The 11882-nt window shown below is 38.8% G+C and overlaps 1 protein-coding gene across 1 annotated transcript; it reads right to left on the reverse strand.

Moving 5' to 3' along the window:
* Window positions 1–933: 933 nt before the first annotated feature.
* LOC104239408 (uncharacterized) lies at window positions 934–2466 on the reverse strand. Its single transcript, XM_009794038.2, has 3 exons — window positions 2268–2466; window positions 1800–2055; window positions 934–1692 (listed from the first exon to the last, which is right to left on the reverse strand). Exons 2-3 carry the CDS (start codon window positions 2025–2027, stop codon window positions 1384–1386), a joined length of 537 nt encoding a protein of 178 aa, XP_009792340.1. The 5' UTR covers window positions 2028–2055; window positions 2268–2466; the 3' UTR covers window positions 934–1383.
* Between the last annotated feature and the right edge of the window lie 9416 nt (window positions 2467–11882).

Consider the following 11882-nt stretch of genomic DNA (forward strand, 5'->3'; position numbering starts at 1 on the left):
TTTTATATAAATATATAACCGCACCAATAATTAGGGTAGGTTTTTTATTTTATAAAAATAAACAGAAAAAAAATCAAACCGTACCGAATAAATTTTACATTTAGAAAATATATTTATTTAGTAAGTTTAAAAATAATAATGCATTAAATTTTCTTTGAGCCTTGGAATTATGAAAACTGTTACGAGCCAACAAGTAATTAAACTCAAAATACTAATTCCTAAAACCTATTATGTTACTTCACTTAAACTAAGTTATTTCAAGTATCTTTATTAGCAAGACACAAAGTATTCTAGCAATTATGAGTAACAAACTACAATGTATTGAATATGTTTCCTTTCATATAATTTAGATTTACCTTTTTGAATATTTAATCTTCTATAGACTTTATTCTTGAGTCCCAGCTTGGTATATCTTTCAACTCTTGTGATTAATATTTTCTTTGCATTTGTTTAATTTCTTTTACGTTGTTGTAGAATAGTTGATGGATCTATACTCTAGCCATATTTTTTTTTTAATTCATCACCCTTTAAACAGTAAAAATGTCTAGAGAGTTTTGCTAAGTCCTATAAAAGAACGTACGTTATTGCAATTCTACTTCTACTGGTGAATTTTACATGATATTAAAAAAATACCGAAAATTAACCGAACCGTACCGAAGAGAAACCGACATGATTGGGACGGTTTTGAAAAGTCTAATTTGGTTATACATAATAGAATAACCGAAAAATTGATATGTTACAAATTTTATAAAATAACCGACCGAACCGAACCATTGACACCCCTACTTATATCAAGGACAACAACGACCCCGTAAAATTCCAGGGTCTGAGAAAGGTAATGCATATGTAGACCGTTTCCCTAACCAAAGGAGTAGAGAGGCTTCTTCCTTATGTCCATAAAAGAAATTAGCACTGGTAGTAGAATAAATACAATACGAATAAAATTTAGTCTAATAAGACTATCTTCTCCTCTCCTTCGGATTACAATTACAAATGAAGGTACAAGAGTGACAACATTTTCAGTCACAAAGAAGAAGTCTCTCTTTTGACTCTTCACACTACATTACATACTGATTACATAACTTTAGCCTAATGCTAAAAAGAAAAACCTAATAATCCCAAAGGAAAGAGGACAATCTTTTGGCCTATCTTTCCTCTTTGGGTTACTCAGCTTATTATTTTTCCAATATCAAATGAACACTCATTCATCACCTAATAAACATATTCACAAACAGGATTTGAATGACTGGAAAATATACTAACTCGTTCTCTTTCTTTCACTCTATATATACAAAACTAAAATGAATTTGTTTTGGTTTCTCACCTCTCCCTCAAAAATCTCTTCTTTTTAATCTCTTCGGTTGGTTTAACATCGGGATTTACCTAAGCAACAGCAGAGATGCTGCTGCGGCAATTGAAGCCTTCAATCCTCACAGCAGCTTGCTTGTTCCCATACTTCACCGGAACGCAGCCACCTCCGTTCTTACGAGCGGCGGCGGAGGCTGAGGTGAAGGAGGGTGGTGGTGAAGGTGCAGCTGCCGCATCTGGAATTGCTAATATAGGAACAAAATTGTCGTTGCTGAATTGGGAATCCTGAATCAGAGGATTCGAAACCCTGCTAGGTGGAGACCCAAAATAGAAAGGCGGAGATGAAGCCATCTCAAAATTGGTTTTCTCCTCATCATAATTCCCCTGTTTACAGAAAAAAAATCAAAATTCGTCAGCGGAAGTTATTGAATTATTAACAGTTCACGTCACCAACTAGATCATTATGAAAATAAAAAAGCAAAAAATTATACCTTGGTGAGGATGATATCCAGAAGTTCAGTTCCGGCTTTCAAATCGCAAGCCTCTGATCGAGAAGATCTGATGCGTTCATCGGAGTGAACATAGGAAGAATCGAAGAGCCCAATCCGGCGAGGTTTGGGGCAAACCACGGCACCACACACAGAGATGTCTCCTCGTCTCATATCTCCAACTCCAACACAACCAACAAAGGCCGTTTGCTGATAGGCGAATCTATTCATTTTTGGTTTTTCACAACAGATCTAAAGCCTGAAGCAACAAAGAAGACAAAACAAAGATATTATCAAACACTTGAGATCTCTATGACCATATCCACTAATACATATTTATATATATATATATATGTTTGATATTACTAAATATATCTAATATGGTAGAAACATCCATCAAATAGGCTATGTAATTATGGCAAATTAATTGGATTAGAAAGAGAAATACAGAAATGGAAAGAGAGAGGGTACCTGGGTGGGTGAGAACTGGTGGTGCCTGTGAAAGGCGAAAATGGAGGAGAGAGATTTTTGGGAAGAAAATAATGGCGGAGAAGAGAGAGAGCCAAAGGATTGGGGACACACCATTCATACAGGTGCAGGAGGAGAGAGAGAGAGACATAAAATAAAAATAAAAACCAGCGTGTATTAAATTGCTATGGTGTGATTCTGTACGGTTTTTCAGTGTGTTGCACGTGGATAAATCACCAGCAATTTCTCAAAAACTTAAAATACACACTATTTTTTACGTAATAAATTATTCTTGAGGAATAAATTGTTACAAATTGAACAAAAACAAAATTCCAAACGCTAAAAAAAAAAAATACTGAGAGCAATTTATTATAGACCAGTCGCCCTCAATCTGATGCAGATAGGTAACAACACAAGACCAGTTCAAATAGCTCATTGACCTATTAACAAAACATACCAAAATTATGACCGTGGTGTGACTTATTCAGTTATTTGCCCTCAAACAGATTTATCAACTACTCCTATCTCTATAGTTTACTCTGATTTGACACATTTCTGTTGTGCCTTAGATATTGATTTCCTAACAATAGTTTAACTAGCTAAAAGAACTAAATAATGATCAGATGCTTCATTTGCTAAATGAGTAAATTTCAATTTCCACAAGTTACACTACTACTGCTACTTTATCTCCTTGGATTAACCCGTTTACATTCTTACATTCCAAGTCACTAGACTTTTCTTTGTTATCTTTAAACTACGTGAAACTGTACGGGTCAAAATCTATATTTAGAATATTTAAATCAAGATAGTATTAGGGGCATATGATATTCATTTGTAAAATAGAGACTTTGACTTGAGAAAGAGAATCGGATCTTATTTGCTAAGATACAAACATCACTTTTTTATTGAGATTTTTGTCGATACTTTTCTATTAGATCCAAGAATAACTCGAATATTCAAGGGATTGTCTATCATTCATCATTGTCAGAAAGAATATCCACTCACTCACTCCTTTCTTGGGTGACTAATTCATTCTATTTACTTAAATGTCATTTATTATTGTTCATTGTTATTAAATGCTACATTATTATTTCTGATTTGTGGGATATTTACTACATATCACTGCCATTGTCTGACTATACTTGCGGAGTATTTGTTGCTTCTTTAAGAACCCCATCTAAGGATATATTATTGTTATCTAAGATTAACCCTTATTTATATAAATTTAATTATTTGAACAAGATCTATATTTTTTGATCAAACAGAAACAACTCCATGATTTCATTTAATTAGGTTTATAATTAAAGGGGGTGAGATCCAGTACCACTGCTTGTGCACTTGATTCATAGATTTGCTTTTTTATTTATGCCTCGGATTGATACATTCAATTGTATTTCTCTGTGATGGGCAGAAATGCGGTTGTACGCACATACCTAAATTTGTTCGATCATCAAAGTGCTGTAGTGATATAGAGGAGTTAAAGAAGGTAAATTCCTAGCCCATCCTCAAATAATTGTGTACTGAAGTCATTCCCCTTACTTTAAGACATCCTGACGTGAAAATGAAAAATTGACATACAAATAAATAAACTAATAATGTATATTAAACTCAAACAGAACCTTATACAAAAGGATGAGCATATTTGGTTTAAACAGAAAAACATGACAAAGTGAAATTTTTGCTTTTTTCAGTTCAACTTATTGGTAAATAGCATCGGTTTTGTTCGACTTTGAGTTTGAGAAAAGAATCTATCAAAGTGAAAAATCACATTTACATATGGGTAGGAAAACTTATTAAGAGTTTTGACTTAGGGGTCGCAATTTGAGCTTAAACTCATTCAATCCGCCTAAAGATTAATGAATTGAGCTACAAACATTTCATGAGTTTATTTGGGCAGAGCCCAAGTTAGACCATTTCCAACCCTAACACCAAATTTCACGCCAAAATGGTGTAACACCAAATTTACTCTAACCATTACACCATTTTTTACACTAAAAAGGAATAATTCTTTTTATATTCTTCTCTCTCTTCTATATTATATTATTATCTTCTATTTAAATTTTATTTTTTATTTCCTTCAAATAAATTCTATCTTTTTTCTTTTTTTCATATTCATCACATATAATTCACATTCACCACTTATATAATCATTTATTACAAAATTATTTTAAAGGATAAATCAACTAAAAGTGAAATCATTGATAAAAAATAATTAAATAAATATTACATCATAGTCAAATTTAATTTAAGTACCACATAAATATTCAACTTTCGCCTCTATTCTCCCATAAATGCTCGATTAATGCATTACGAAGTGCGAAATGTGCATCTTTATCCTTAATTTTTTTTTTGTCGAGCTAAAAATTGTTCAAATCGGTGATCTTCATCTACTGCCATTTCTCCCGTAGGAGCTGGACATTCACGTGCATCTTGAATTGGTGCATTAAGTTCACGCTTGTCCTCAATGAAAAGGAAGAGAATTGGGTGGAGCGCAACCAAAGATCGATCTAGTGTGGACTTCAAACAATTGAGAAGTGTCACGACCTAGTTTCCACCCTCGGGAGTCGTGATGGCGCCTATTTGCAGTAGCTAGGCAAGCCGTGAAATATAGAAATTACTAACTCTTTCATTTTTAACCTTTTTAACAATCTAAATTAACAGGTAATCAACATGTAAATATTAACGATAAATGAAATCAAGCGGAAGACTTAGTCTAATATAATAACCCAAAACCAGTACGACAATGACAACATACGTCTCTACCCGGAATTCGGTGTCACAATATCACGGACGGACTATGATTACTACAACAAATGTCTGAAAGAAATACAATCTGTCTCAAAATCAAATGAAAATAGAGTACATAATAGGATAGAAGAGAACGCCTGGCCTGCGGACGCTTGCAGGACTACCACGGGATCTCTAGCTGGACTGAAGGCAACCACCCAAATGCTATGGTCCAAGAGCTGCTCTGGGATCTGCACATAGTGCAGAGTGTAGTATCAGCACAATCCGACCCCATGTGCTGGTAAGTGTTTAGCCTAACCTCGGCAAAGTAGTGACAAGGCTAGGACCAAACTACGAAATAAACCTGTGCAGATATATAATATACGACGGAAAATAAACAGAAATAAACAAGTAAAAATGGGAGGGAGTACATGCTACGAGGTATACCAATATCAACAATAAATCAAGAGTGACAGCATAAGAACAACTTAGATTTCACAACAAAACGATAAGAAACTTGTATCAAATCTATAAACACCTTGTATCAGCAATTGTTGCGGCGCGCAACCCGATCCCAATATATATATAACAATAATGTTGCGGCACGCAACCCGATCCACATATAATATTGTTGCGGCGTGCAATCTGATCCACATATAATATTGTTGCGGCGTGCAACTCGATCCAAATATAATATTGTTGCGGCGTGCAACCCAATCCAAATATATATATCATTGTTGCGGCGTGCAACCCAATCGAAAAATATCATTGTTGCGGTGTGCAACCTGATCCACATATACAATCAACAACAATCATAGCAAAAGTCCCGGCAAGGGATCAATAAGAACTACGCTATCCCAGCAAGGGAAATCGACAATATAAGTAACAACATCCCGGCAAGGGAGAAACAGCTATAACCAAACTTGTTCCAACATCTAACTACCTCAGCCAACACCAATACTTAGTCATAAGTAATTTCCATGAGAATATTTATAATCCTCGCTCAATACAGAGAATCGTCAACTTAAGCATCCGTAGTATTATTTAGGAACACAATAAATTACAATTTAAGACTCACGATCATGCTCGACACCAACGTATAGATACTCGTCACCATGCCTATACGTCGTACATAACAAGAAGCAAGTAGTAAATAGGACACAACTCCTAATACCTCAAGCTAAGGTTAGACCGAACACTTACCTCGATGCCACGTACATAATTCACGTTTCAATTATAGCTTTACCCCTGGATTCCACCACCAATTCGCTCGAATCTAGCCACAAGTTACTTAATTGCATCAATAAACGCTAAATAAATCAACCCCAATGCATGAAAATGAGTTTTCAAAATTTTTACCCAAAAAGTAAAAAACGCCCCCGGGCCCACATGGTCAAAACCCGAGGTTCAAATTCCCAATTTTTTGAAAAACCTAGGTTCTACCCAAAACACCCAATTTCCCCCATGAAAATCATTGATTTGAGTTGAAATCATGTTAAAAGATGTTATTGATTGAAGTAAATGAGTTAAAATTAACTGACAATCGATTTGGAAGAAGAGTTGTTCTTGAAAAATCGCTCTAGGGAGTTTGTGTTTTGAAAAGATGTGAAAATGGGTTAAAAATTCGTCAAGTATAAAAGTTGCAGGTCGCAGATATGGGAATTGCGAACCTCAACCTCTGCTAACTTGGTAATTGCAAAACATGGCTCGCATTTGCGAATCCTTCAGGGAATTTGGAACTTCGCATTTGCGAAAGGGACCCTCGCATTTGCGAGGTCGGAATTGCGAAGAACATCTCGCATTTGCGAGATAAGGCAGGCCTGGGCTGGTTCACATTTGCGACCAAGCCCTCGCATTTGCGATGCGAAGCCTGCAAGCCTGATCATACCAGCAATAAAACCTGCAAATTTCTAAGTCCAAAATGCACTATGTGGCCTATCCAAAACTCACCCGAGCCCTCAGGGCTCCAAACCAATTATACACACAACCTCAAAAACATCCTACGGACTTATTCGTGTAATCAAATCACCAAAATAATATCATGAACATCGAATTAAACCTCAAATCGATGAAATTTCTCAAAACTTCTTTAAACATCAAATTTTGCATTTAAGGTCCAAATCATGTCAAAAGGATTCCGTTTCTTACCAAACTTTACCAACAACACATATAAATCACATTGACCCTGTATCGGGCTCCGGAACCATAATACGGGCCCGATACCACAGGTTTCACCTAACATTTCACTTTCAAAAAAAACCTTTATATTTTTCAAAAGACAATTTCTTTCAAAAATTCATTCCTCGGGCTTGGGACCTCGGAATTCGATTCCAAGAGTACGCCCAAGTCTCATATTTTCCTACGGATCCTCCGAGACCGTCAAATCATGCATCCAGATCTGGGTTCGTTTTCCCAAAACATGACCGAAGTCAAATTAATTCAATTTATAGTCAAAATTTATCATTTTTCACAACATATAAGCTTTTTGGCTATGCGCCCGGACTGCGTACGCAAATCGAGGTGATGCTAAAAGAGGTTTTTAAGGCCTCAAAACATAGAATTCATTTTGAAAACGGTCATCACATTCTCCACCTCTAAAACAACCGTTCGTCCTCGAACGGACATAAGAAAGAAGTACCTGAGTCGGGAAAAGATGGGGATAACGGCTCCGCATATCGGACTCGGACTCCCAGGTCGATGCCTCAGTAGGCTGACATCTCCACGGAACACGAACAGAAGGAAAACTCTTCGATCTCAACTGACGAACTTGCCGGTCTAGAATAGCTACCAGCTCCTCCTCATAAGACAAGTCCTTGTCCAACTGGACAGTGCTAAAATCTAACACGTGAGATGGATCGTCGTGATATTTCCGAAGCATGGACACATGAAACACTGGATGCACGACTGACAAGCTCGACGGCAACGCAAGTCTATAAGCCACCTCTCCCACTCGATCAAGAATCTCAAACGGGCCAATGAACCTAGGTCTAAGCTTGCTTTTCTTCCCAAATCTCATCACGCCCTTCATAGGCGACACTCAAAGCAATACCCGCTCACCGACCATGAAGGCCAAATTGCGAACCTTGTGATCGGCATAACTCTTTTTCCTGGACTGAGTTGTACGAAGCCTATCCCGAATAATCCTGACCTTGTCCAAGGCATCCTGAACCAGATCCGTACACAACAACCGAGCCTCTCCCAGCTCAAACTATCCAACCGGAGACCGACACCGCCTACCATATAAAGCCTCATAAGGAGTCATCTGAATACTCGACTGGTAGCTGTTGTTGTAGGCAAACTCTGCTAAAGGCAAAAACTGATCCCACGAGCCTTCAAAGTTAATGACACAAGCTCAGAGCATATCCTCCAAAATCTGAATAGTCTGCTCGGACTGCCCGTCCGTCAGAGGATGAATATTGTGCTTAACTCAACCCGTGTGACCAACTCTCGCTAAACTGCTCTCCAGAAATAGGAGGTAAAATGCGTACCTCGGTCCGAAATAATAGACTCAGGCACACCATGAAGACGAATAATCTCCCGGATATAGATCTCAACTAATCTCTCGGAAGAATAAGAGACTGTCACAGGAATGAAATGTGCTGACTTGGTCAGCCTATCAACAATAACCCACACTGCATCGAACTTCCTCTAAGTCCGTGGGAGTCCAACAACAAAGTCCATAGTGATACTCTCCCACTTCCACTCAGGAATCTCAATCTTCTGGAACAAACCACCAAGCCTCTGACGCTCATACTTAACCTGCTGACAATTCAAACACCGAGCCACATATGCAACGATATCCTTCTTCATTTTCTTCCACCAATAATGCTGCCGCAAATCCTGATACATCTTAGCGGTGCCCAAATGAATAGAGTATCGGGAGCTATGGGCCTCCTCTAAAATCAACTCTCGAAGTTCATCCACATTAGGCACACAAATTTGGCCCTACAATCTCAAAACTCCATCATCATCTGAGGTAACCTGCTTGGCACCTCCGTATTGCACTATGTCTCTAGGACACACAAATGGGGATCATCATACTATTGATCTCGGATACGCTCTAATAATGACGAACGAGAGACTGTGTAAGCTAACACATGGCTGGGCTCAGAAACATCCAACCTCACGAACTGATTGGCCAAAGCCTGAAGATCCAAAGCAAGCGGCCTCTCACCGACCAGAATATAAGCAAGTTTGCCCATACTGGCTGACTTCCTGCCTAAAGCAATGACCACCACATTGGCCTTTCTCGGATGATATAAGATAGTGATATCATAATCTTTCAACAACTCCAACCACCTCCTCTGCCTCAAATTCAACTCCTTTTGCTTGAACAAATACTGAAGACTCTTGTGATCCGTGAACACCTCACATGCCATGCCATACAAATAATGCCTCCAAATCTTCAATGCGTGAACAATGGCTGCCAACTCCAAAGTATGAAACGGATAGTTCTTTTCATGAATCTTCACACGAAGCATAGACAATGACCTTGCCATCCTGCATCAACACTGCACTAAGCCAAATACGAAATGCATCACAAAATTGTATAAGGCCTTGAACCTGTGGGCAAAACCAACACCAGTGTCGTAGTTAGAGCTGTCTTGAGCTTCTGAAAGCTCGCCTCACACTCGTCCAACCATTTGAACTAGGCACCCTTCTGGTTCAACCTGGTTATCGGGGCTATGATAGATGAAAACCCCTCCACGAACCGACGATAGTAGCCTGCCAATCCTAAGAAACTCTGAATCTCTGTAGATGATGTTGGTCTAGGCCAGTTTTTGACTGCTTCAATCTTCTTCGGGTCAACCTGAATGCCCTCTGCTGATACAACATGACCCAGAAATGCAACTGAACTCAACCAGAACTCACACTTCGAGAACTTAGAATACAACTGACTATCCCTCAAGGTATGAAGAACCACTCTAAGATGCTGCTCGTGCTCCTCCCGGTTGCGGGAATATATCAAAATATCATCAATGAAGACTATCACGAACGAATCAAAATAAGGCCTTAACACTCGGTTCATCAAATCCATAAAGGTTGCTGGGGCATTTGTCAACCCGAATGACATCACCAAGAATTCATAATGCACGTACCGAGTGCGGAAAACGGTCTTAGGGACATCGGATGCCCTAATCCTCAACTAATGGTAGCTAGATCTCAAGTCAATCTTCGAAAATACCTTGGCACCCTGAAGCTGATCAAACAAATCATCAATCATCGGCCATGGATACTTATTCTTGATTGTAACCTTGTTCAACTGTCGGTAATCAATGCACATTCTCATCTATCCATCCTTCTTCTTAACAAACAACACCAGCGCATGATATAACCATTGCACGATTCTAGCCACTCTACACCTCTCGGTGGTTCGAGTGATTTTGCCAGAATTGACTTTCTCAAGACCAGTTGGGTATGCAAATTTGCACAAGCAATCAAGGTTCAAGTCAGGTATTACTATCTCTAGATTTAACCCTTTAATTGGGGCTATCAATCTCTTGAGTAGACCCCAATTCCTTGTTGGATCAATTTCAGAGACTTAGACACTCTTTCTCAAGAAGAGCCAAAGTCAACTAAAAACAAACTAGTATTTGCAACCACTAATTCTGCAATTAAACATGAAATTAGTCCAAATCTCAAACATCCATAAACAATCAATCCTTAAAACACAAGAACCATCAATTACCCACACTAGGGTTGAGCCACAACCCTAGCTTATGGGTCTAGCTACTCATAATTAGAGAAGAAAACAAAGAAATAGATAAAGAAAAACTCATATTAATTAATTGCTAAATTAAACTTGAAGATTCAATATTGAAATAAAGCTAAAATTACTCAAAATAGCTAAAATATTTGAAGTCACGAGCGCAACCAGTGTACAAAACTATCTGATGACCTAAAAATGGGAAAAAAGCTATTTATACTAAGCTGAAAAATCTGGACAAAAATACCTCTGCGGGGCTAGTGCGGACCGCACAAAATCACGTGCGGCCACACTAAGGCTCTTGACTTAAAAATCCAGCTCTCTGAACTCGGGCAATGTGGATTGCACATAATCGAGTGCGTCCGTGGTGGCTTCTAAAACGGTCCGCATGAAATGGAGCGCGGACCGCATTGTGCTTCAAACTTGGAACTGGCACTTCTCTGAACTATGGCTTTGCGGACATCACTAAATCGAGTGCGGCCGCGATGAACTCAATGCGGACCGCACAAAATCCCATGCGGCCGCAATGCCTGTTGGCCTGGAAATGCACACTCCCTGAACATCACTTGTGCGGACCGCACAGAATGGTGTGCGGCAGCACTGGCCTTGTTTTGCCCGAGCTTTGTCTTGTCTTGGTACTTGTGCAAGTTTCACTCCTTTTTGAGTTGATCTTTGACATCTTGTCACCTTGTTGATCAAACCTGTAATCAAGCACAACTTATGAGCCTTTGGGACTATTTTGTACACATTTCTAATCAAAACTTAAGCAAGAAGGAGTAAACTTGGAACTGGCACTTCTCTGAACTCTGGCTTTGCAGACAACACTAAATCGAGTGCGGCCGCGATGAACTCAATGCGGACCGCACAAAACCCCATGCGGCCGCAGTGCCTGTAGGCCTGGAAATGCACACTCTCTGAACATCACTTATGCGGACCGCACAGAATGGTGTGCGGCCGCATTGGACTGGAACAATCACTCGAACCACCGAGAGCTGTAAAGTGGGTAGAATCGTGCAATAATTATATCATACTTCCCAAATGTGTCAATCATGTCTTAGACTCAAGTATCCGTCAATTGACCACCTAGGCGAATCTCAGACTAGCCCTCCTGATATGACCATACTCACCACAATCAAAACATCCATCTGAGTGTTGCATATGAGGAAACTAAAACTGACCTTGGT

The sequence above is a fragment of the Nicotiana sylvestris genome, chromosome 3 (genome assembly GCF_000393655.2).
Source record: "Nicotiana sylvestris chromosome 3, ASM39365v2, whole genome shotgun sequence".
NCBI classification, from domain to species: domain Eukaryota; kingdom Viridiplantae; phylum Streptophyta; class Magnoliopsida; order Solanales; family Solanaceae; genus Nicotiana; species Nicotiana sylvestris.